General features: G+C 42.3%; 1 protein-coding gene across 10 annotated transcripts in view; it reads right to left on the reverse strand.

Moving 5' to 3' along the window:
* DENND1A (DENN domain containing 1A) overlaps positions 1-27,348 on the reverse strand; it is a 151,704-nt gene that overhangs the window by 24,031 nt on the left and 100,325 nt on the right. For 9 of the 10 annotated variants that reach the window (XM_066332968.1, XM_066332964.1, XM_066332967.1 and 6 more), the window contains exons 14-19: positions 9,639-9,740; positions 9,037-9,124; positions 8,475-8,515; positions 7,503-7,574; positions 6,382-6,438; positions 1,407-1,535 (exon numbers count right to left, since the gene is read on the reverse strand). In XM_066332968.1, the coding sequence (XP_066189065.1) occupies positions 1,407-1,535; positions 6,382-6,438; positions 7,503-7,574; positions 8,475-8,515; positions 9,037-9,124; positions 9,639-9,740 (489 nt within the window). The remainder of the gene's footprint in view (positions 1-1,406; positions 1,536-6,381; positions 6,439-7,502; positions 7,575-8,474; positions 8,516-9,036; positions 9,125-9,638; positions 9,741-27,348) is intronic. The other variant, XR_010745074.1, reaches the window with a different exon arrangement.

Raw genomic sequence — 27,348 nt, forward strand, 5'->3', positions numbered from 1 at the left:
ATTTGTAATGTGATGACAGCAGTAAGCATTCGGCCAGCGAGCCCCTCCCCACAGCCAGGGGAAAGGAAAGCTGCTATGTGTTTATTTCGATACAGAAAAGTGATCACTAAAAAATTTGAACGTGACTGTTAAAAAACCTCATGAATTTAAATTTGCACTTACCACCACTCAAATATATATTTGATTAATCTACCATCATGGTTTAAACCATCCATCGCTCACAAAACTCTAAAAGGAAAAACTGAAAATAAATTCTAATATTATCTGATTTCTGAGTGCTTCAAATGAAATGTAACATTCCTCCAGTAGCCCCAATTCCTCTCAACTGCTGTGGCACAGAAAGTAATGGAAAAATAAATCTCTACTGAGAATACTTAATTGGAAGAGAACGATTTTTAAAAAGTCTCCAAGAACTTAGCAAGCTGGTGAAAGTACTGAAAAAATAAACCTAATTCTGCAATGATGCAGACAACATTGCTCTGATCAGACCTCGGGCAGCCCCATCTAATACTGAACAGTCAGTGCAGCAACACCAACTGGTTTCTGCTCACAGACACTTCTCTAAAACTGGTTTGCTTCACATTTTATAATGTTTTACAGTTGCTTTAAAATTACACTTTGCTTCCTTAGAAGAAATCAGATATTCCCTCCTGCTTTCTAGTCAGAACACTGTAAAGAATAGATACAGAAAAAGAAAAGAGAACTGTGAACACAAATCTTGTTATTTTCTGAATCAGGCTGTACTTAATAGGGAAACACTGGCAAACTGATAATAAATACTGGATGTTTTTCCATGAAAATCGTAGCAACTACAACATTTTCTAAATAGCTAGCTCTTTAAACCCCTCCAAACTCTCTGTTTTGCAGACATATCAAAAGAAACATTACACGAGTAACTAATGTGAACAGCTCAGCTGTCAATACTGAATACAGAGCACACTAACAAGCTATTAATTGATTTCTCCATCTTAATTCATCGCATTTAATTTTCAGAGAATGTTCAAATGCTTTAATAGTTGGATGTTCCATATTGACACTAATGATCTGGTTAGATAAAAAGGGATGTTTTAAATTCTACACCCTCAGTCCTGAGGGCCGTAGCACCTTGCATGCTAAAACAGCCACAAAATAGTTTATAAAATTGCTACAATATTTATGCTTCACCCTCCATCCACTCATGGTTTATTTTCCTCAGAATCATTGCCCGAACAAAAGGCATCAGCAAACCTCAGAAAAATCAGGTTTTAGAATCCCCTTGAAACAGATACAAGAGAAACAAAACTAAACCAGCATGGGTCAGTGACTAAAGTATTTAACTAAAGTTTGGAGTATCTGTTACTATTACTTTTCTCTGAACTACTTTTGCTGAGTCACAGGATTGAGAACAACTTCACAGCGAGACCCACCTGACCAAAATGTACTGTGATGGGTCTTCTGTCCTCTCTGAGTTTGGGGTCCCTCTTGTCGCCCAGGGGTGACGGTGCCGTGCGCGGCAGGGGCTCCTCCGGCGCCGAGCACCCGTTCTCTGCAATGTCCTGTGTGGGAGGAAAAGGTGAATTGCATGGCCAGGAACACGCCTGGGGGAGAGGAACGTGCACGGAGGAGACACTAGAGGATAATGCTGACTAACGATTTGGATGTTAGGGGGAAAAAACACCAAAGTACAGAAAAGAAAACATCATTAGAGTGAAACATTTCATCCGTCGGAGCTTGTACACAACCCCTCTCTCCTCCCAGTACCAGTGGTGCAAACAGGACATTCAATAAAATGTCTGACTTGAACACGCAAAAGCCAGGAAGTGCATGTGGGGAAAAAAACCATAGCTCACATTTTCTGTTTTAGAAATGAATTCAACAGAAGCCCAGGGACAGGGCCTCCTGCTTATTGTAAACCTAAATGAACACAATAATTCCATTAACGTACAGCACAGATTTATCCACAGCAGAACAATTACTGGTTGAAATGGCAAGGAGAGATGGAACTCAGAGTTTAGTTAGCTTTGCATTTCATCTTGGAGTCTGTGTGCACTGGATATGCCTCCAGGAGAAGGTACAACACCAAGGGCTGCCCGGCAGAACACTTTTTGTTTGCTTTGACATTAGTTCTCATCTCCAGAAGTGAAGTGACCCACCAGCCCAGGTTAGAGGACTTGGCAAGTGCAGGCACAGGGTGTGTAACACAGGTTTTGAAAAAGACAAAGGCTTGAAGACACCAGGAATCAGAGAAGGAGCAAAGAGTTTGAAAGTGAGTCGAGAAACAGTCTGTAACGCAGTGGGCCCCAAAGCTTACATCTCTGCAACAATGCCAAGGAAATAATGCTGGGTAAATATGGAGAGAAGGCTGCAGAGGCTGGAGCTCTGCAAGGCTGACCTGAGGGTGGCTGCTGCCACCGGCAGGGCTTTGATTCCCTGACCTCTGACACGGCCCCGCGAGCCCCCGGCTCGCTCAGGTACAATAATGAGCCGTGTAAGCTGATGGCCAATTAGAAATGGTTCCTTTGGACACACACTGACCTAATGTGTTTAGGTCAAATGAAACAAAAAGCTGGATGGACTTTCTAAGGGGCTTTGTGTGCTCCACAGAGAAGATGAGCCCCCTCTTTAGATCCAGCTGGTAGAGCAGTGGTTCCCCAATACGGGCATAAGGATCTTGGGGAATTAACAACTTGCTAAGGTCAAACTAGAGAGAAAAACTTTTTCTTCCCCCCGCCCTTCAGCTGCACAATGCCACCTTGTCTTGAAAAGGTACAACAAAGTCCTCCGAATTAGTAACAAAGAGCCCCAAAACAAGGCATTGCCAAGAAACCCGAGTGTCTGTCAAAGTGCTACTCCGGCTCCAGACAGCACCGAGCCCCCAGGGCATCTCCTCAGTTGGGAACTCACACAGCCCTATCGACACTGAACTCAGAGCCCGTTTCCGTGTTTCTGCGGGTGGAGGCGCCCTGAAGGTGCCCGGAGCTGCCAGAGCCACCCCAGCCCACGGGGCTGCTCCTGTCCCCAGCCCCGCAGAGCCCTGCCTGCGGCTCCAGCCGAGGCCGCACACCGCTGGGACAAGGGAACAAAGCACCTGCCCAGGCAAACCCCAAACCCAGAGAAATGACACCGACGTTTGGACGCGACGGGAACGGGAGGACATAAATGAGAGATTAAGCCATTAAGCAAAATCCCCTCAGATGTGTAACGATCACTGCAAATCCTTGAGCTTTTATTGCTATAGATTGACTCTTCTTCTCTGATGATATAATTGCATTTAAAAGATAACATGTTCCTAAAGCCTACTTCCACTGTGTTTGGTGTACAGACTTCCAATGAAACCACAGTATATTTTTTAAGAACTGCTCAGTAAGATATGAAAATGAAATTATTTGTTTCCTCTCTATTTTCAACATCCCCATAAGCCAAACAAATCACCAGTACAGCTTCATTCATCAAAGCAAAACCTACTCCACAAAACCTACTCAATGAAAACACATTTGAATTAAAAAACCAGTGAAATCTGACCTTAAATTCTGTAATGGACTGCAAACACTGGCTAGAGAGGAACAAAATACATTCTGAATGTCCTGAACATCGTGCAGGTTGTGTTATAAAGCTTTAAATGAGTTGTTCCTAGAATATCAGGCATTAACAAGAGCCACACAGGGTTCTAGTAGCTAAAATAATGTTGAATATATTAATGCCAAGTGCCCAACCATTTATATAAATTGTCTTAGCCAGAGCTTTCAGTAAGTTCCATTCTCATGACTGAAAGTTGAGGATGGTACCATTCATATTCCTCCTTCTTCCTAATTCTATGCAGTTAAGCTTCAAATGAGCCACTAACAGAGGGACTTGACCACCATGGCTGGTTTGTGAGATGGAAAAAGGCAGCCTTTGCAAAAAGAATAATAAAAAAAAAAGATAAATGATAAAGAAAAAGGGAAAAAAAAAAAAAAAAAAAAAAAGAACTGTATCAGATATAAAATAAAGCTACCAGGCTGTATCTATTAACAATTATTTGCTCTCACTCATAAGAATCCTCTGAAAACTATTTCTGTTGCTTTGAAATACTGCACCACAAATGAACAAGGGATGGAAATGGAGCACCATTCAATCTCCACTATCATATTAAAGAAGGACCTTACACACACCACAGTGACCTCTCAACAGGTCAATCCTGCATTTCTCATTTGCAATTCAAACCCAAGACTGGAGCAGACCAAGGGCAAAATGGGCTCTTGATTATATTTAAGAGGTCACCATTGCTATGCAGAGTTGGAGGAAGCAGAACCTCCAGCTTTATTGCATTTTTAAATTCTATCTTGTACAGAAGCTGCTCAGATTTGGCAGCAAAAACTGGAAAAGGGATGTTTATATTTGACTTTTCCTTAGCAGGGGCCTGCATACTTTCTGTATTAATAATGGAAAATAGTACGTTAAAATGCAGTGGATAGTAAGTTCAGTTTAAAAATAACCTTAGGTTACTCTCAGAAGATGAAAGGCTAGCATCCCAAATTTGGCAAAAAGTCAGTATTTAATGATGCCAGAGTGTCAGAGAGTTAACATTCACACATCCCAGTGAGGAAACACAGGATAAATACAATGCTCTTACATAAAAACTGGGGAGGATGCATTAATAGACCTGTGCATAAGAGACCCATAATGGAGCAGCACAGACATTCAGATTAAAAATGAGGGTGACCAAAACAATGCTATTTTTATCACTTTTAACAGAACAATCCCTACTTTTACTTACCTTCCTACCTGCATTCACACGCAGAAGAGGATGGGATGGAAAAGGACAGAGTAATGAAGGAGAGGCAGAGCAGAGTGTTGACTACTCCCAGCTCTCTCTTGTAAAAGCCTATGTTGAACAATCATATTTAAGCATCTGACTTCCAGACACACCACATAAGGAAGGTGAAACAAAATAGGGCCATTTAGCTGTAAACGTGATGTGTGGTTTTTAAACACTGCTGTTTGACAGAGCAGGAAGACAACAATAATAGTAAAACAAAGCAATGACCAAATGAGGCTTTTCTCAGCCTGTACACAAATGTCACACAACAGCAACAATTCTATTAGCATCTAAAATGCAGGGAAAAAAATCTGGTCATGTTACACAGCTCCAACTGCTTTAGAAACACACATGAGAAGGCCAAAGATTTTATGATTCAGGAAGATTATGTCCAGAAGTGATATACATGGAACGACATAAAGAAATCCACCTACAAGAAAACTGCTTCATGTTTCTATTGTTTTCAAATTATACCTACAGTGGTCACATATAAGGTAGAGCAATAAAATAACATAAAAGCATCTGAAGCAACTTTGTCTTCCCTGGGATTCTGAGCAGTGTCTGGAGCATTCAGAGAGGGAGCAGCAGTTGGAATGTACACAGGCAGTTCCTCACTCGGCAGCCTGGCTGAACAGAAACCCTTTTGGAGGAACAGGTTGGTCACAGGCTCAGGTGCATTTCTGTCTGCCCACCAACACTCGTAGCCCTAACTTCAGAGGATAGACTAGAAATTTAGAGAAGAAATTTACAGAGAGAGGACAGAATGAAAGAAAAACCACCCAAACTCCTGTGCAGCGAATTGAATACAAATTTCTGACTAAGAATTTCAGTTTTCTCAGCAGGTCAGCTGAATGGCTTCCTCCACGACTTTGAGAGCTCTGATGCACAGAATAAAGGGAGCATCTGCAATGAGCCAGGGCAGAGGTGCCCATCTACTGCTGTGGTGTGTGCCAGTGTGACTGTACCTCTGGCTCAAAAGGAGCAGTGGGGATTGGATAACACACCCCTCAGACACAGCAGAGCACTTGGGAACGGTGCTGTTTACAAACACACACACGTTTGGGAAACAACACACAGTTACAGTATTTTTCCCTGCAATAAGTCCAATTGGCAGTGGCCACCAACTCTAATAAATGTCTTCCTGTCTGAACTTTGCAGCAGACATTCAAGCACTGCAGAAATCCCCTTCCTAATGGCAGACACACACGATGCTATTTTTCCTGACTGATCACTGCAAAAATAACAACAACTTGCCATTTGCAAGAAGATCACTGCCAGAACTGTAGGGAAGTGCTCCCAATCCACATGCAGTCCCCTCACACAGTGCCCCAGCACCAAGGACAGGAGCAGGACCACTCCAAGCTGAACACTCAATTTTCTGGCTTTTGTGGGTTTAAGTCAGAGCTTTAATGTATTTGAAGACAATTTTTTTTTTTTTGCCTGTGAATATTTATAAGTGTGAAAAATCCAGGACAGCTGGTAATGCATTTTGAAGTGTGCTAACAACACTGTATCAAACAGCTTCCTATTGATCACATCATGCTTTTAGTGGCTAAGGATTTCAGACGTGGTGCTTATACATTTTGAATAAGAACTTCAAGTACCTTTTGCTTCAAGCGGTTTTTCACTTCTTTTATTCCCATTTTTGCATGATCTTTTGCCTGCATGAAAAATTAATTTACGTTAAAATTCCCTTCTATTTCCAGCAGTGACTAAATTTGTTTTCACTTAATAGAAATGGCAATAAAAAGATGTAACAGGATACTGAAAACACATTAAAACAAACAAAAAGCTAAAAACAATCCAAATAAACAAAACCCACCACCCCACCTTTGATGTAAAAATTTTGTTTTCCCTGTTTTGAAGCCACAGACATCTTTCATCTTTTTGCATTCCACAGGCTCAGTGTTCCCCAGCCAGTATTTATCTTTGCTATAAACTCCTATTCTTCCACACTGGCAGTGAGCCTGCAAACTCTCCTCGCAGTGCTCTGGATGCCAGTTCCATTTAGTGGAGCCAATCTCATCCTACTCCTCTCTCTCAGGCTGGAGAAGGCAGGAAAAACCCCAAGTTTGAATGGTTATCTCAAGCTTTTAGTAGCATTATTTCCCAGAACTGAGCATATAAGAAATCCTCACTTGTTTCTGTGCTGTTTGATCTGGCAGAGTGGAGCTGGCAGCCACACACGACAGCACAGCAACACACCAGCTGTTTGTTAACAGCACTGAAAACACTTCCATTTCAAGAATAACTCAGTAAGTTGGGCTCTAAATAAGCAGGTATAAGAAATCCCTAGGGAAAATTAATTGACATTTAGAAAAGATGGAAACAATTTGGAAAATGAGAGGATTCCCTTCTTTCGATGAAGCTGCAAGCAGGGAAAGCTGAGGTAACAATGATTTCCAACTGAGCAGTGATGACATGGTAGAGCTGCCTAGCAGAGCACACAGGCACCACTTCCCAGAAAGAATTCTGTGCAATAAATGGAATTTATCATCTGTACTTTCAAAAGAAATCACAAGTTCCCATTGTCCTTTGCATTTCGAGTGAGTTTATATTTCAAAATGACATTTTCATTTAAATTTGGAATGTGAATGAATGTGTATTTTGAGCGATTTTGTGAGTCCAAGAAAAATGGATGTAAGTCTTGAGTCTCATTTGAAAGGTTAAAACAGAATTGTAATTAGACTCTTATCTCAGTAGTAAACCAGTACTCAGTACTTACAAACTTATAGACAGTCTTCATGGCAGGGTTAGCCTTAGTCTTTACTGTGTTTAAAATGGCTCCACTTCCTTTCTGTAATTACAGTAACAAGGGAAGAAATGTTATCAAAGCTCTTTAAAGCAAACAGCAATCTAAAATCCACCATTCCTCACTTAAAAAAACAGAGCATTAACTATCCTTATTAGCAGAGCTCAGTACAAAAAGGTCAGATTTAAAGAAAAAGACCCAAGGAAAACCACGCTGAATGTCACTCTGGTTTTGCCCACTTCTGGCTAACACAGCAATTGCCCAAGGGACAGTCCAGGTGCCTCCCAAGAGCCCGTGTCTCACGGACTGTGACACAAGCTGTGTCCTCAGGGGTGTCCTGGACATTCCACTACAACCCTAACTGAGTTTAAGACACAATGATCCTGAGCAACTCAATGTCTGAGCCAGAGTCTCCACCCCAGGACAGACTGTACGTTCAGACTAAAGAGGGGAGATCTGTTTTCACTTGGCTCTTTTTCTTTCCCTCATCCACAGCCCTGTTTATCACACACACGGTGCCTTTGTAAGATACAAGTAGTTGATAAAGGGCTAAACTGAGAGAAAATGAAATCTAACTCCAGCCACAAACAGGAATTCTAGAACAGCTGGATTTCATGTGATGAATATAATAAAAGTGATTAGCCAGTGATATATCAACTGCAATAATCTGTTCATCTGGTTGGTGTTTTACACCTCTGCCACACCCCATGGACTCTTGCTGGACAGCACCTTACTGAGAAACACAAGAGGGCAAACTCCAAGGAATTAAACCCTGGCTAACGTTGTACTTCCTCCTTTCAGTGCAAAATTACATTTGCAGAGATGGAATTTGATTATATGCGATCAGATGCAAACAGCTTTAAGATTTGCTGTCTCTGTCACTACATGGAAGTCTTCAACGGGCCCAGTGCAGTTCAGGGTGTCTGGGGGATCTGGTGTGCTTACCCTCACTGTGGACAGCCACTGGTGGTACAGTTTGTCACTACCTACAGAGAACCAAACACAAACAGACTGTAACCCTCTGCTGAATAGAAAAAAGTTCAAAATGTGAAGTGTTGACACTTAGTGGTTCTGGAGCACGGACAGAGCAGGACAGCCAGCCTTTTCTTCCAGGAGAAAACATAACATTGATGAGAGATTTACACTTTCCTGTTTTCTCTGTGTTGTCTCAGACATGTGAGAACACAGATGTTTTTAAGTTCACTAAAAGAAATCTGAGGTGGGTCTGGGTAAAGCCAAGATTGTTTCTTCCAATGAAAGAACTCTTTTAGTTGTACTTTATTAAAGTGGTAATGCTGAGGATTTTTATGATTGAACAGTAATTACTCAGATTACAATACATTATTCAATGCTCTTGATAGAGGAAAGAACAAAAATTTAAGACATTTCAGGCTGCCAGGATCAAGAAACCTGTTATTTACCTAGCAGCAATGACTAATGACATCATGATAACCCACAAATGGGAAGCCAACAAAAGTGTCTGCAATGACCTTAAAATATTTCCTACCTGCATATTCTCCCATATTTATCTCCTCTTCAAACACGTCACTGAAGCCTTCCCCAGAGTTCAGCAGATCCAGACGCCCATCAATGAACTGCAGCAGCATCAAAAGGAAGAAACACATCAACCACCCCATTCTTCATCTTTTCAGAAAGACTTTATCCTGCATTAGCTGCAATAACCTCCAAGTTTGCATTGGGTAGGGACTCAGAATAGAATGAAAATAGCACCCAAACTGGCAGAATGTTGACCAGTGTTCAAAGGTATGTGGCTTTGCTAAAAACCAGCATTCATGTCTGGTTACACATACATGTTTTCAGCTGCCCTAAAGCAGTAGTTCTATGTTCAACAGTAATATGCTTCCTGGACAAAGTTTACAGGAGGTGTCTTTGGTCTCTGCATGCTCAGGTAAGAAAAACCCTTGAGCTCAGAGATCACTAGTGGGAAAACCCATCCACCTCTCAATACACAGAAAACCTCAGCACCTGAGTCTGAGAGAAGGCAGCGAGCAGGAACTGGGGTGCTGCACTACAGGACTAAGGGATACAGGAAGAGCCCACCTGAATTGATAGAGAATCTGCTCCCCCATGGATCAGTGGAGGCAGTACCTGCTTGAAGAGCTGGAGCTGGATGGCATTCTGCAGGAACTGCCTCATCACAGACGAACGGTGGGACACGAACGCTTCCTCACAGAAAGTGATGGGTTCCCCCTGCAGAGTTCAGAGCATTAAACACTCAAACTGAGCCCCTCTGAGTCCACTGCCTGCACCTGACCTTGCTCCCTTCCAAAGTAAACGGGTAAGGAACACAGGCCTTACCCAGCACTGAGTAAAATGTACTTTATTTGCAGGTCCCAACCACAGGACAAAAAACAGGCTGGAAAACTGCAGATCAAAATAAACCAGAGTGGCTGTGCCCTGCTGCACCTCCAGCAGCTCCTCCTGCGCCCCCAGCAACACACACCCTGCAGCTGGGGCACCAGCAGTGGCAGCACACTTCCTTCCCAAAGTACTAATGATTGAGTTTGTTCATTAGCTTGATTAGACCTTTTGACTTCCTAAGAGACAATTGAGGCTCGACGGCGGCTGGATGACAGAAGAAACTTTAATCACGGAGGTCAAGCGTGAGCTTTGCAGCGCAGAATGCATTAGTGCCTTCCACCCTCGCTGACCTCCCCGAGGTGCACACACTGTTCCACCCCCAGCCACAGCTTCGGGACAAAAAGACACGCTGGACAATAAGACCGTTTTCCTGACAGATCTGCTTAACTGTAAATTATAAAGCTAATCAGCTCAGCCTTTACTGACAAATGACATTATACGCGAGGGGACACCTGCAGAACTGCAGATATGGTGTAAAATGAATGGCCTTGTTTGCATGTGAAGCAATTAAAATAACTAGTCCTGAAAAACTCATCAACTCCTAAACTTGCTGGTTCCCACAATTACAATTTAGGCCTTGATTCATCAACACCTTAAATACCCATTAATCCCCTTTCCAACTGTAAATGCCAAACAGAGGCTAAAATACTGCACTGCAAAGGCTCTAATGTATGCACAATATGACTCGACGAGGAATCTGACTTGATCTGTAATGTTACAGATAATTCACATCTATTTCAAGATTGAATCACAGAATTATTTTTATTACAGAGGTGTACACAGTTAATCTGCAATCTTAACACAAGAGAAAAAACTTTAAAATATAAGATTAAGATTTAAGATTCCCAGATGCACTGAAAAAAGAGGTGCCTTTTCTTTATGTCTTTGCAAATCTCCCTTTATATGACTATTTTATATTCATCTGGCATAATGAAGTTCATCAGGGCAGTGCTGCATCTCATGACCCCTGAAAAAGCTGAGAAGTTTCAGCCCACATCTGATCTGCTGCCAGGCCTATTTTTAAACTGGAATTTTCTGTTACATTCTAAAATAATGCTTAAAACTACTTAAGGCAGCAACTGGAAAACAAAAGGAGTCTAGGACTTGTTTCAGACTGTTCTAGAGTTTCAGGAAACCTGCTGTTTTATTTTAAGAAGACATAATACAAATTGAAAGATAAAAAAAATTCACCACGACCCCTCATATTTTAAGGAAATCCCTTTTCCTCAGCTCACTGGTTATGGCAGGAACTTTCAGAGTGAGTATGAAGGACTAAAATATGTGGGACAGAAGACAGCACAGATGAGAGGAGGACACGGAGGAAGGGACAGAGGCAAACACAAAGGGTGTTTCTGGAAAGACACAGGAGCTCAGAGAAGCCGTGGAACTCCAACTACTCCCACTGCTGCAGGACCGTGCACCTGGGTGACAGTGCTTTGAAGGCAGCACGTGAGCACTGGACAGAACAGAAGGTAATAAAGACCAGGGTCAAAGGCAGGGGTCACATTAGATCAACACTGAGAATCCCTGACACAAGCAAAGATTTCACAAGACTTCATTCTAAGTGGGGGAAAAATCCCAACCAGAAGATCACCAAGCCCAAGACGCCAAAGCTGAAGGCAGTTCAGACAGCTCTCTGAGCTGTGGCACAGAAGGCAGGAGAGGTGTGTGTGTGAGCACGGGCAGCAGGTGGTGCAGTGATAACTCTGCAGTGCCCAGCCTCAGCACCACATGAGATGCAGTGTCAGACACAGTGCCTCACCACACAGAGGCACGCAGTGAAACACGGGCCTCAAGGCACACTATGAGATGTGACACATGACAGCGGGCCAGCTGCAAGTCCAGGGCCACTGCAGCACCCCCAGGACACAGCAAAGCAAGGGCATGCAAGGCAATCATGTGTCTTCCCTTAATTATCACCTGATGCTGCAAATAACCACATCCTGTTCTGACAATGGTTATGCTGCAAAGGACAAAGTAAAGCCATCACGGCTATTCTGGGACTCATCAGCCTTAATTCCATCCAGAATGATAAAGCCAGGCAGGAGAATGATCTGGGTATAGATGCGTCTGTGTCAGGTACAGCAGCAACCAAAGGCAAGGCACTGCCCTGCAGACCTTTCCAGAACTGTGATTGCAATGTCAGGGGAAGATCAGCTCATCACAGCTGAAGGAGGATCATCAGGCAGCCAGCAGGATTCCATACAGAAAACCTGAAATTGGCGACAGACACCTGATAGGACATTGGCTCATTCAGCTGCCAACTGCACTGAAAAATAACCTCCCATAACCAGTCCATCCGTTCAGCACAAGAGAGCTCTTTGCATCCACCTCAGTCATAATGGGATCCAGAAAGCAGAGATCAAACCCTCGGCATTAAGTGAGCGATACCAGAGCTTTATTAGCATCTCAAGATGCAGCTCAGGAACAAAGAAATCACGTGTTCAGAGATTTGACCACACGCCTTCTAAAGAAAACTACATCAGGCTCTGTTCAAAAAGAGACTACCAGTTCTGATAAATGGTTACTGCCAAGTGCAATCTGGAAAAGTGTTTTACAGCCATGTGTTACAAACACAGACTGCACTGCCCAAACACACCGTGTCCCAGGTAAGGGCTCGGCTCCACCACCAGCCCCATTTCAGACATTTTTTCCAGTTCCTCACTACAGGACACAGCCTCTGGTTGAGACACAGCAAGAGGAAACAAAACCAACTTCAAATAAAAGATGAAACTGTCAAAAAACGTGCAACCAGAGAAAACTTCCACGACAGAGCAATGGTTTTGCTGCTTCTTTCAAACTCTGTTAGTTCATCAAGATACCTGACATTTTCATGTTAGACCAAGTAAAACAACACTCACTCATACTCATAAATAATAAAAGTACTTCACTGTAATGGAGCCAGCCAGCTTTCCCAGTGTTTATATGGCTAGTTTCAGCCATTGCCTGCCTTGATTTCATCACCTACAGCAGCCAGACACTTCCTATCCCTAAGCAACTGCTACAGCTTCCTAGCTGGAACTCAAGCAACGAGCCTGGCACATGAAGTGCAAAGAAGCCAGCAAGAAAGCATTTAGGGCTGGGAGGAAAAAGAAAGGAAAAAAAATATCTCCATTTCACAGATCAAGAATAGAGGCATGAAAATAATAAGTAACTTGTACATGGTCACAAAAGTCTCTGGCAGAGCCAGGGAAAAGAACCGAAATTTCTTTAATCCCTGCTCAGTCCCTTAAATACAAGGCTATTCTTCCTCTTCCTACTTGATATTGTGTCAATGCAGGAGTGTAGGTGTTGAAAGACTAACAAAAGGAAAGTAATAGTATGGTATTATGAGCTGAGAAACCTAATCTTTATCAGATACAGCAAATCTCTATGATGCTGCCTGCACTGGGAACTCTCTCTTTGTCCTGAATATGCTTTAAATTACTGGTATAATGTGTACTAGATATTGTTCCACTCTTATATTTATTCCACAAAAACCCCTGTGGCCCGCATGCGATTTTATCATTAGCTGGCAAGGTAATTTCAGGGCCTGGTTCTGCAATCATTCCATGAGCAATGCTCCCATTGAAGCTGGGACGTTCAGCATGCAAAGCAGCTGCCAATTCAGGGTCCCTGCAATGAAAGGGCCCTTTTCTATTTTAACTATTGTGGAATATTAGTGACAATACAGAAGAGGAGAAAAATTGCAGTGCAATTCTTTATATGAGTTATTTTATACTATGACAAAATATAAATGTGTGTGCTTGGAAAAACACTCTACACAAAGTATTGCCTATCAGATAAACCACGAGCTATTTTTGCTTCATTTATTAAAACTCAGTAGAATACAAAGTACTTTGTTAAAATCGGGAAAAAAATCTGCAGAAGTAAGAAATCATTGGCTGAGATTTATGAATTATCAACATGCCTCAAGATCACAAATGTTAATATTTTGCTTCCTTTAAATCTTAGGCACATGTAAAAAGTCCAAACTCATCCAAATCAATGAGGTTTCCAGATAAATATCTTGAAAATATGTTTTTGTGCACGATGTAAAAGGATTCCTTTGTCTCAAGATCCCCAAAACCATATTCAATAAATAGATACTTTGAAGAGCAAGATATTTTCCTATAGGATTTAAATGCAGAAGGAGAACAAACTGTTTTTAACTTCACTAAAGCAACATGAGAGAAGCCTTAGTCATAAAGAGAGGTCATAAAATCCCACTCTCTGAGCTAAGTAACAAACCCCTGACTCTATAAATAAAATGGGTATCATGGAATGAACCTTCAATTTCGCACAGAGTTAGACACACCCAATCTGTGGCAGATCCACCGAGGCACACGATGTAAGAACACGGCCTGCAGTGCCCCTCCTTCACAGAGTAACTGGCGAAGGAAATGCCACAGCAGAACTCACTGAGGGTGGATCTGTCCCCGTGTTATGCTACCCCATTACCTGGGGAGGAAAATGCCACGGGAAAACACAGCCAGAAAAGACTCACCTTAGAGCACATCCTGTCCCCTCAGAGGCTGCCAGGGGCCCTGGATTAGGAGCACTGGGAACAGGCTCCATTCCCTCCTGCCCAGGCCTCTGGGGAATCTAAAGTGGTCAGTGATGAATACATAAACGCACACACACGTGTGCCCGCTGTCATTTATCACAGAGGTGACACTGTAACTCAGGAACTCTGGTCACTGCACTCTTAGAGATGCCACAGCATCCACTCTTGGGGACAGCTGGAACCTGCCACTCCAAAGCCACTGGCATTTGCACAACAGTCTGCCCTGTCTGCCAAGGCTCTCCAGGGAGAGCTGAGCCACCAGGACACAACTGCCCAACGTGCCTTTCCTCAGCGATGCAGGAGAGCAAAGGAAAGCATTTCCCTTTTAAAATAATTGAGAACTTTTCACTCTCCTTTTACCATTTTCTCACCGTCAGAAAGAAGCACAGATTTTACTTCATGAGAAGGCAAGACACAGAAAACACCACATCAGTATAATCATCAAAGCTGCTGCTCTTCTATCACTAAAAGGCCCATCTCACAACAGGCTGAGGATCCAGACATATTAGAAAGTATCATTTTTATAGGTTAGGTTTGATTTAATTTTCCCAGGCTCTCCTGGACAACATCTCACAGCTTGCAGTTCTTATTTAAGTCCTTTAAAAAGTAGAACCAAGATTAAAAAAAGGAAACCTCACCTCTGAGAGCCTGGGAATGCTGAGTTTGCTAGTGCCAGATGTGTGAACTGCCTCAGCCCCCCAGTTCCACCCTGGTACATTCATAACCAGCAAGTCGCATTCAGCGAGTACAAGAAAGGAAGCAGACTTTTCCTTTCTCTGCTCTCCCCACACGTTTTGCTCTGTCCATGGATTGTCACACCTTCCTGCAAGCCAGGGCTCACACACCGCGGTCTGCAGCAGGTGGAATCGTGTCCGGTTTGGCCACGTGGCTCCTCCCAACTCCTACACACCACCTTTCTGCCGTGGAAGCCGTGCCGAACTCCGCGCTCCTCTGTGAGGGGAAGACGCCGTGCAATTAGAGGCGGTGTGAGGGAGGCATCTGGCTCCCGGAGCTGCTGGCCGGGGCCCGGGGCCAGCTGTGTGCTCTGACAGGCAGCAGATGGGCAGGGGCTGCGGGCCCTGCTCCCCTCCACAGCCACCCGCCCCCGGAGAGCAGCTGGAGCGTGTCCCAGCCCTCCTCACCTGCCCTGCAACCTCCACCAAGGGAACGGAACTGAACGTGCCCACCGGAACAGTCCACGTGCACTGCACCCAGCCCATTCTTGTCATGGTGATGCAGAGCACCAACAACTGACAAAACATGATGCAAGTATTTTAAAAAGCATTCATTTCAATGCTTTATTCTGGCATTCAGTTCAAACTGCATTCTTGGAGAAATGCACAGGAATTTGTGACTTGCACAGTGCATGATTCCATCTTGGCTGGGGAAGTTTGATGCTGTTTTAATTATTAATCAAGTAAAATGAACATTCCCCTACACATGCAAAAGAATTGTTAATAATAATAAAAGAATTGTTAATAATGATGTGTTTTATTGTGGTGACCTCACAGCTTGGAGACCCTATTTTCAGTTAGATGATTACATGTGTTTTGTTCCAAATTCCTTTTTTTATCTCAAAGGCTTCTGTTCACATTAGCTCAGCAGCCTGCCAAGAGCATCTTCAAGGAAAACAGGGCTGACTAAAATGCACAAAATCTCATCACTGTGGCTGGAAAGTCCACTCATTCACACAGACACTGCCCCTGCCTTGCAGGAGGCACATCATCTTGTACTTGTTTTAGAAGATGGATTTTCCAGGAAAACATTTTTTGTTGCCTCAAACTCCCCGAGAAAGATGCCCAGGCTGTGAGTGCAGCTGCCTGCAGCCCAACATTCATCTTCCACAAGGTGGAGTGCTCCACGGAAGCGAGCCGATGGCAATTGCTGCCAGCAGCACAGAGAAGCTGCACCACGGCTGCTGGCAACGCTCAGAAACTTCAGGAATACCGAGGGAAGAGTTCCTAAGCAACCAACTGACTGACTGTGGACAGCACTGCGACCCAAACGGACATGCAAAGTGTTCCAGAGCTGCCTCAGCACACAGCTAATAACCAATAATGTACAGTGTTCTCCATTTCCCAAAGTCTACGCTGGCTATTGACCAGGAATTGCTACGGCTCAGGATCGCCCTGAACACTTCATTAGCACGGTTACTGCCTGCTCCATTGATCACTACAAGTGTATTTTTCCGTGTTTCCATTTTAGCAGTACTAAATTACGTTGCTTCGAACACTAAAGTTGCTCATTTAAAGAGCAGAAGGTGTGTAATGGTGCTCTTAGTCCTGCTATTGCTCTATTTGACATGCAACAGCAATTTCAGCCCATTTCTCAGGATTAAACAAAATACTCAGAAACTTCTAAAAACACTTTCCTCCCACACAAACTGCCTCCCCTCCCAGATCACATCCAGTTTGATTAAGCACTAAATTTACAACCACCTATCTTTCCAGCCTCTGCAAATGCTGGCAAAGGCTCAGAGCAGTTCTGCTGGTACTAAAGGGTTAAGGCTTGGTCACTGTAAAGAAGCAGTTTGGGTAAGCAATATTGCTGTCAGACACACAACGCTTTGCAGGTGTGGGCAATAATTAAAGGTTTCAGCACATCTACCTGGGTGAAGTATTTTTCCCTCCTATTCTGAGGAGGAAGCCCTCTCTGTGGAGAGCAGAAGAGCTCATTAATGAGGCTAATTAGGTGTAAAGGGGGTAGAGTCTGGCATCAGCTGCAGCTTATAGAAGCTAATCATTAAGCTCTGTAATCTCTACCCCAGAACAGCAGATGATCATGTTCCTAGGTGACTGATGTTGCTAAGAAAATTTCCAGCACCTGAGTACCTGACCAAATACTTTTTGGTGAGACTAAAAATTCCCTTAACCCTCTACGTGCCAGACAGCACAGTTGATATAATTTCTTCACTCACCAATTTTCTAACAATGAATATCCAATGAGATTCAAATTTGGCATGAGGCCTTTAATGTGATTTATTTCAGAATTAAAAACCAAAAAAAAATCAATGCTACCAACAGCTCCTGGAAAGGAAGGGCACAAAAAAAGGGCTGATAGAGCAACACGTAAGAATAACACACACAGGAGCAGAAATGCTTGAAGAAGAGTGACCACATATATCTCCTGAAGGTTTGTGAGTTCTCTGTGTAATTTCTTTGCATAGAGTACTGAGGGTAGTTACAATACCACAGGGATGAAGGCCTTGTTAATAAATATGTAAAATAAGGATTTCATTGTACTCACCTAATTTGAAATGAGAAAAAGGACATCATTTCCATGGAGAGAGAATACATGGAAGCAGAGCTCAATCTGGAACTTCCTTTGTAAAATGAATTGCAAAAATAGCAAACTATTGCAGCACCTCAACATGAATTTTTGAGTTCATCAGGCAGAACAGACCCTTTACTGGCAACCCTTTTTTTTCTCCAACTAAGCAGCAGAACTGAATCAAAAAGTTTTTAAGACTGAATTCCATTTCAACAAGAAATGGAATATTTGTTATCTCCACGTTACCTGTGGACTTGGAGATGCACTGACTAAATAAGTTGCCCGGAAGTGTCACTGGCTCTTGTTACCATCAGGACAGGGATAAGTCACACTGGTAGTCTGAGAGTTATCTGAGCATCAACAGAAAAAATATCTCCAACAATAACTAGCAGCTTGTCTTACAATACAGATGTCAGATGAATGAATTGGACGATAAAATTGCTTTGTAGCCAGCAGCCCATTATATTTAATAATTCTGCAGATATACTGTAAAGCCCAAACCCCATTAGGCAAGAGAGGCTTTTACAAATGCCCTGAGCAAAGTCCCTTGCCCAGCAGTGAACACCCTGTGCTTCAGCTTCCCCTGCTCTGGAAGAGCACACAAGGAGTCTCTGGACAGCTCCACAAGTGCCCAGTGAAGGGGTTGCTGGCATATCAAACCAGCCTGGCCCAAGGCTTCTCCCGAGTATCTGCCCAGATTCCCCCAAAGCAGCACCAGCTTCCTCACAATCACCTGACCAAGTGCTTGGCAGCATTATGGCCTATCCTACACAGAACACTCCTTGTTTCTTTTGAACCTTTGCTGCCACAAACCCCAGTTGACTGCCTGTGGTTTCTTAGTCTGGAAGAAACAGCGAGGAGTCACTCCTGATGGTCCTCCTTCAAACTGTCAGCGAGAGCTTTCCCAAGGCATAATGTACCAAACTGACAGACATTCACAGCATCCTGGCATTGAAGTAAGCAGACTGGACATTCTGTGGGGAAAAGGTGCAGTGGTGGCTGGGAGCAGGAGGGAAGTGTGGCCAGCAGATGGGTAACTATGTACAAGTGTCTGCATTAACCAGAGGGAAGGGCAAACCAGAACTACACTGCATTTTCCCCAGCAGGAACAACCTTTGTTTCCCTGCAGTCCAACTCCCCACCATGATCAGACACGTGACAAAAGCTGCTCTGCAGAGACAGCGAACTGTCCGGAGGAGTGATTCCAAGATGTGGCACTATTTCTGTGCTGCTTCCCTGTTCCTGAGACATGCTCCATTGTTCCTTAGCCATGCACACCCTTCATTTCAGTAATTAGCTGTCAGCACGGCCCGACAGCAACTTGGTATTGTCTGCTCAAATTGTATTAATGAAATGCAATCCACTAAATGTCCTGGATGCACATCTGTAATTGTGTTACATGGAGAGGCTGGGGATGGGGGCAAACTGCAGCTTCTAAACAGGGCACTGTGATCAAGCACATTAATCTGTTATTTCTTAGGGATTTGACAACCAATTAATACTACAGGGCCTCCTGTACACCAATAAGAGGCAGTGATCCAACATCCAACAGTGTAAGCTGAGCCTACCATTTGTGAACACAACATCCTTAAAGGCAGAGACACAAGAACTACAGGTTGCAGCACTGCAAAAGCCTTTTTTGTATTTGAAGATTCAGCATCTGTATATTGAAACCAAAATGTAGAACACTCAGTGTATACTCCACACTAAGGAAAATCAAATAAACCCCAAGATCCTTATCAAACATGTACATTTTTAATGTACTTGAAGAATACAAAATTCAATTCCTTGTCAGTGAAGACACTGAACCATTTTCTGTTTCATGTTCTCCATCACCAAAGGCTTTTCCAAAGAGCAGGGCTTGGACAAGATAAAAAGGAAGAAACAAGAAAAACACATAATAAAGATATCCTGTGGGTATAATAATCTTTGGAAAACTTTCATGTCAGTTCTGACTGCAAAATTGCTATTAACATTTAATTAAAATTGAGCACAATAAGCTATGACAAGATAATGGCTGGGAAACGTGGCTTTAGGGCAGAGTAAGGATATCTGGAACTCCGGCTGGATGTGATGCTTTATTTTTGGTAACATTTGGCAACTATTGAGATTTATGAAACACAACTTAATTATAATGATCTACAGAAATTCACAGAAAAGAACAGCACTGCAGTTACCTCAGGATCTGTAACACATGTCAAATAAACCAGAGATTTTTAGGACCCCAGTACCACCTAACCCTTAATTTCATTCATGTTCACACCCACACCAAAGAACACTCTTTTTCAACAAAAAAGCCGCTGCGAGCCCTTCCTAAACAATTTAATATTTTGTTACTTATCCATAAATAAAACTATTAATTTCCTCTCAGAGGCAGGAATTCTTTGAGTATCATTTACCTCCATAGTTGAAGGCAACAATCACACAGACCTGAAGCAGGAATAGCCAAGAGCTTTGGGAATGACCTGACTCAGGGAAATCCATTGTCCTTTGCTGGAGACAGCTTCACTGCTCGCCCTGAGAACTGACTGTAAGAGAGCTGGACTGCAATTCACTGAGCGTGTGAGGAGAGCACGTGAGGAGTGACATTTGGAAGAGAACACATGAGGGGGCACAAATGGAAGTTCTTAAATCAAGCAGTCCTCCCTGCACAGAGGAGGCCACTGCTCCGAACAAAACGTATTTAGAGTTGGATAGGTACCTTTGGGAGAAATAGCGACATCCTTGTCACAACTAAAACCGTTCCTTTAGGCAGGGACTCCCTTGGTCGGCCTCAGTTTCAGTAACAATAATTTACAAGCCCCCTCCCTTTGTGTAAATGCTGCTTAGGTGCTGCTCATTCCAGGTACTCCTGTGGCCAGGTATAAAGAGCAGGGCCAAACAGCACCATCCCTGTCCTTCAGCAGAGCCTGCACCTCCCCTGGTTTTACTGCCACACACACAGCAACCATTCAACACTTCTCCAGCTTTAGGCAAGAAATCCGGGTAAGCAACAGCATTCCCACTCTTCACTGCTTTCAAGTCAAAGGCATCTTCAGATAGAGTGTTTTTTATTTTTCATATATTCTTGAGAATATGTTGACAACATGTAATAAATTATTGGTTGCCAAATGGAGGATGAGCTTTATCCATACAAGTACAGACAGATCCTAAGGAAAGGCAAACTAATCACACATATAATCCTCACAAATTGCTTTGATTTTCACCATTAATCCTCTCTAAGAAAAAATGTTCTGGACATACAGACTTTAACTACTGCTTGGAGAGCTTCACCTAAACAATTCTTTGATATATTTTTCTTTTCACTGAGCACCAGGAGTAAGCAAAGTACATATATAATCTACAGCTTTTAAAGGGCACTCAAAGCAAACTCTTGGCACCTTCATTTCCACAGTACTTCTAAGAATCCTGTATTAGCTACTAGCTCTGAGTAACACTTGATGCCAAATTAATGTAATACATCCCAATAATGTAATGTTGGTAACAACTTTAACACTTTAGGAATCACCAATGTATATTTATGGTATATATATCACAGGCAAAGAGTTACATGAGCTCCACTATAACATTTTCTATTAGATAAATCACTAACCTAAATACTGCATCAGGAATTATTCAAAAGACAGCTTCACTTGGACAAAAGAGTAACCTTGAAGGAGTTAAAATGTCCTCAACTACAAGTCAAGTTGAAACTTATTTAATTAGGTTCTGTATTTGAAAAAATGAAATAAATTCTTCCATTAACTAAACCAAACTCCCTTAAAGGCAACAATATGTTCCCTCTCTGTCAGGACAGAGCGCAATGAAATCTTTATTTTAATTGGGGTTAGCTAAGGGGCCATTTGGCTTCAGATGCTTTGTTTATCAGCCCTAAGCTTTACAGCTTAGCCAGGACTTGAAATATTTTACTACAGAATGATTTCATTTAAATATATATATATATATATACACATATATATACACACTGTTGCAAGGAGTATTTCACAGAGATAATGTTAAATGTGCATTTTGAAAACTGGAATCCCCGGTGCAAGGTGCCTTGAGAAAGAACCCCTGATGCCTTTCAGCAGTGCTGGATGAGGATGTCCTGTGCCAACCCCTGCTCTGGTGGGTTCTGCAGCTGGGTCTGCCAGCACAGGCACTGCACAGCCAGGGCTCCAGCAGGGCCCTGAGCAGCCACAAAAACTCCCTTTGGGGAGCATCTGCCAAACCTTCATACAGAAGCCTTGCACCTGAAAAGCTTACAGCGGATCACCTCAATTTTATGACAAAGCAAATGAGTTTTTAGTTGGTAGACAATACCTTTTTCCTGTAATAAACTAATTTACAAATCTCAGACATCTCCAGTAACACAGTTATTGAAAATCCTACAGAAACAGCTATGGAAGGGATAGTGAACAGGAACTCTGCAAAATCACAGCCCCAGTTCAAAAAGTGCAGCTGAAATTTTTGAAATAATCCAGAAAATTTTCCTGTGTTATTGTGAGGATGAAGCTTAGGCTGGATTTTGGACTTATTCCTCATTAAAACTCCAAGCATTAAAAGTGTTCCTAAAACCAAAATGAAATTTAAAAAAGAAGAAATACAGAAAACTCTAAGCCTTATTTCCACAAACGAAATACATCTAATGATATCTAATATCTAATTCTTTTCTCCTGGATCACTGAAATGTGATGAGTCAGATCCCTTTTTTTCCCCCCTCCCCCTTGAAAATTGTAAACCTGATATAATTTGTAATTGTCTTCTGGAGGCCACTGGTGTTATGTTGCTGACAGTTTTAAACATATCACAGAACACAGCACACCACATTATTTTAGTTAAAAAATATGCCAACAGTATCTTATTAACTCCAGTTTAAGAATTTGACTGTATTTTAAAACCAAAACTTAGTCTTTGTTTTGTCATCAGAAACAAAAACATTGCTACTGACTCTGGAAGAATAAAGCTTATTTCAAACTGAACACTGAGATTTGTGCTTCATCTTTATGCTACCTGAAAGAAAATATAGCAATTCTAAATTAAATGTATTATTCATATATATTTTTAATTTCTTCTCTAGACAGCTTTGTGCATATCTGTTCTGTACTGTTTTCTCCTGAGAACTATAATAAATGAGCTGCTTCTGCAACTTCACAGCAGGTATTTTGATTTGAGAGTAATCACAGTTTTCTCTACAATCTTTATACAATTTATGTGCTGATCATCTAACAAATAAGTAAAAGATTTAAATTGACATCAATATGTATACCTTTCTCTAACAGTGCAAACTAATTGTATATCTCTAAATGAGAAAAATGTTTATTAAAAAAAGATCTAGTGAATATACCAACTATTGAGTTCAAAGCAAAGACACCACATGTGTCTAAATAAATATCAAGGAAGTGTCAGAGGTAAATGAGGAGAGACCAGGTGAAATCTGTGTGATGTGTTAATTGTATTCAAAAAAAAATAATAGAGCAAGACAGAGAAGCTGAACTTCCAATTATCATAATGGTATCTACTTCACAACACATTTTCAAACTTGAAAGAGACATTTTAAACCATAGGAATTCTGAGCAGAATACCTCCAGCTGTGCTCTGCATAAATCTTGCACGCTGTACACACACAGTTTATTTAAATACCAAGTAAAGTTATGACTTACAAAATGCATATTTCAGTCACAATAGAATATCTGTCATTGCCAGAGCTGCTACTCACTGAATGAAAGGCTCAGAAAACAATGAATTAAATTAGAAGATAAGAAAGGACAGAATGTTTTCATTTGACGTTTTACAGGATGAAGCAGCGTGTTTTTAAAGGAACAACGTACTTATTGGCCCTCTGCAGGGTTTACATTTTTGTATTCCCCAAACCAGAATAAAGAAGAAAAAAGTGGTCCTCAGTGTGAGGCGTAAGTTTTGCCTATACAGCATTTTGGCCACGAGCCAGGATTTGTCTTTTCCCTAAAGCCTTCCCATAGCAACACCAGCGCTGTGCGTGAGGAGCATTGGGCAGCTCTCTGATGCCATGCAGGAGCCAGGGCAGAAAGGGGCCTGGGTCCCCTCTGTGCTTTCTGTGAGCCCCAGAGCAGTGTCACAGCCTCCCACACTGCACTGTCAGCCCTGGCTCCTTCTGCCTGGAGCCCCGCTGCATTCCAGGGGTCACTGTATGAGCTCTAGCACCCAGCTGTGCAAACTGCTCCAACTCACCGGGATTTGCTGCCTTCCACCTGCCTCCTTTGGCACCACACCAGGACAAACTGGACACTCCTTTGGCACCACACCAGGACAAACTGGACACTCCTTTGGCACCACACCAGGACAAACTGGACACTCCTTTGGTACCACACCAGTACAAACTGGACACTCCACTCATACGCAATACACACCGTGAAAGCCCAGAGTGCTATGGCTTTTCTATTATGTTTCTAACCCAATTAAACATTTTAATTTTTATCATAATTTCATCAACTTTATCAGCCACCGAAAGCTACTGTATGAATCCAAAACCCACAATCTCTTCCACCATCTTCTGTCAATGGAAGTGATACTTTCTCTTCAGTTGTACAGCTGCTCACACTACTGAGAATGTTCACTTCACTGCTTGCCTACCTGAAACGTCCTTGGGGTGGGGTTTTTCAGGGGGTTGTGTGTGTTGGGGGTTTTTCTTCCTAATACCAGATACAACAGCTCATTTGAAAAAACACACAGTCACCGAGTGCCTCACACAGAAGCTGAATTCAAGGGTGATGTTATTTTCTACTTGGTGTTTGTTTATGTGCCTCGTTGTTCCCCTCCAAGTCCCCTGCGCTTTATTAGTTCAGGAAATATCTCCAAGTTCTCCTGCATGGAGGCATTTGCAGGAGGCTGTGCACTCACAATTAGAACTAAGTATCAGGAGACAACACAGTGAAAACACAGCCAAGAGTCAGCCTAAAACAAACAACCAAAGGCTTGAAACAAATCGAGAAGAAGCAAAAGCAAGCGCATCAAATAGCACAAACCCCAGAATCAGGTGTGAGAGGCACAGCCGAGCGAGCGGATATCCAAATCCTCGCACTCCAAGCTGACAGAGCACAGCCTGCCCTGTACCAGGAGATTGAGCAGCTTTGGAACAAAGCTCCTTTTAGTTCTGCAGCACCACCACAGAAGATGCACAGTGACCTGATGCAGGCTGACAGCTGAACACTCCACTTCTGTGGGGGCTGCAAAGTTACTCCGACAGCACAGCCAAAGACATTCTCAGAGTGCCCAAAGGTTCCACAAACTGAGTGACCACAAAGCCCTAAACATGTGCACGAAGCAGGCAAACATGAATCACCTCCAAGCAGACCTGTGCACATCAGCATTCTGACACCACACTGGAAGGAAATTCATGTTTCTGGCACCCCACCCCTCACTTTGGGCAAGGTTCTTACACCCCAAAGCACTCCCACAATGGCTTTTGGGGGGAGCGTGTTGGCTGTTTCTGCCTTGAGTTGGTTTTGCTGGAGTTAACACGTGTGATGGACAGGGAAATTTGTCTGCACCTTCCCGGGCAGAAACACCACAGTCAGCAGAGGGTCATGTTACCTTTCTCAAACATTCCTTTTTCTTACCTTCCCCTCAGAATCCTGGCTTCCCCCTCCCCTTAGCGTGGCATACAGAACTAGAAAACATAGGATCTTAAAACAGTTTGGAAATTACAAAACAATTCTATTTACTACATACCAGACTGCTAGAAGAGATTAAAGAAAATGTCTTTTCAGGTTCATTAACATATGTATATCTCAACAGACTTAGATGTAGAATAATAAATGCCATTTTGAAGAACAGTAACTGCTTGTTAGAAAAAGAGCCATTTTTAAGGTTTAAAACAGCAAAAGCAGAAATTTGTCTATAGCAACAGTAAGGCTCAGAGAGGAAACAGCAACAGAACTGAAATGAAAACAAACATCACACAGAAAACAAACAAAACAGTGTTTCCCTACTAAATCTTTTCCAGTCAGTGACTGTGAATTCAGCACTTCCCGTGGATGGTAAAACACAGCAGTAGTTACAGGTGGCTTCTAAGGGAGGTTGCTGAAACCTTGGGTCTTTAAAATGTCACAAAACACAGAATCTTCAGAGTAGGAAGAAAAAAGCCTTAAATTTCAGTTCCAGGATACACAGAAACTCAATTTATGTCCGTTTTTATCACAAAAAATCAGATTTTACACACTGTCAGTGTCATTCTCATTGTCTACTCCTACCTGTCTGTAAAGTCACCAGGATGACATTTAGAAATAACTGTCATTTAGGCACCCCTAGACTGTCTCTACAGGCACGGATTTGAGAGCTCAACCACTTGAAGAGGAGAAGAGTTGGGAGAGATGGGTGGGAGAAAATTCCTGATGCTATACATCAGCACTGACTTGAAACAGAACACAACAAAACTGCAAGTAAAACAAAAAGTTCTATTTAACAAGCTTCTGCTCACTGTTTCCTCTACAGCTCGGGGTTCATTTTAACAGGTCTGAGCACAAGTTATATAAGCATTAGGGATCATCCTTCCTCCTATTTTCTACAGATGGACAAACACTCTGAAAGCTCTGAACTGTGGAGACAGCTCTGGTGACAGGGAATATCTGCTCTGCATGCAGTGTGTGCCTTTAAAATATACATGCAAGGAAAAGAAGCTAAGCAGAAGATGGCCATGGAGAGGAAGGAACTGGGATGTGGCAATTACTGGGAGTTGGAAATGATTATTTACTCTTCCACTGAATAACTTAAAAAAATAATTCACCATGGCAACAATCACACTTCATAGTAAATAAAGCACCGAATGCTACAAAGCCTTTGCAAAATGAACTATGCACCAGTACGTAACATGCACTTGCTTTATATTACTGCACACACATTCCAACAGAATTTCCTTTTTGACTCATCTGGCATTTGCTTTTTTACTCTGCACCAAATATCTTCTACTTTTCTGACCCTGATCTCATGAATCTGGAACCATTGAAAGCATTTATTGTGTCTGTTGAAGAGATCCCTATAAAATAATTAATGCATTTATTGTCTCCTTAAGTTGAATTGCGTGTTGAATTGAGTGTTATGTTGAAAAAGAAAAAAAAACCCCTTATTTCATCTTATTCATAATGGTTTCTTCCCCCACCATTGCTCAAATTGCATCATATTGTGAGAAAATTCATATCAATGTTACAATTATGAAAATCGGTAGTACATTGTCTTCTCTATTTAAAATCCAAATTTGAATTATCAGGCTTTGACAGGACAATAGAACAATGTGCATAAAACACACATTCCTCCACCAGTGTAGTTCAGCTAAAGCAGTGTGAAAGGTGGGGTATATAAAACATCTGTGAGTTTCAATAAGTAGTTTCACAAATTAGAAAGTCGCTTCAGCAATGGAAGCACACGAAAATGTGGAAACAGAACAGCACAGACTCTGCCTCGGATTTCCTGCTTACTCTTAAGCGGATGCATCCAAGGAAAATTAAGGTTAAATTTAAACCAAATCAATTCGGAACAATTCAAATAACCAGAAATTACCCAGTTTACAACTAACGGTTGCTCAGGCAAATAAACCTGAGCAAGACTGAATAATTAGCCGCGAAGAAAAAGAGAATTAATGAAGAGTTTCAGTTCTCCTCAGTACTT

This window comes from Sylvia atricapilla, chromosome 19 (genome assembly GCF_009819655.1).
Source record: "Sylvia atricapilla isolate bSylAtr1 chromosome 19, bSylAtr1.pri, whole genome shotgun sequence".
NCBI classification, from domain to species: domain Eukaryota; kingdom Metazoa; phylum Chordata; class Aves; order Passeriformes; family Sylviidae; genus Sylvia; species Sylvia atricapilla.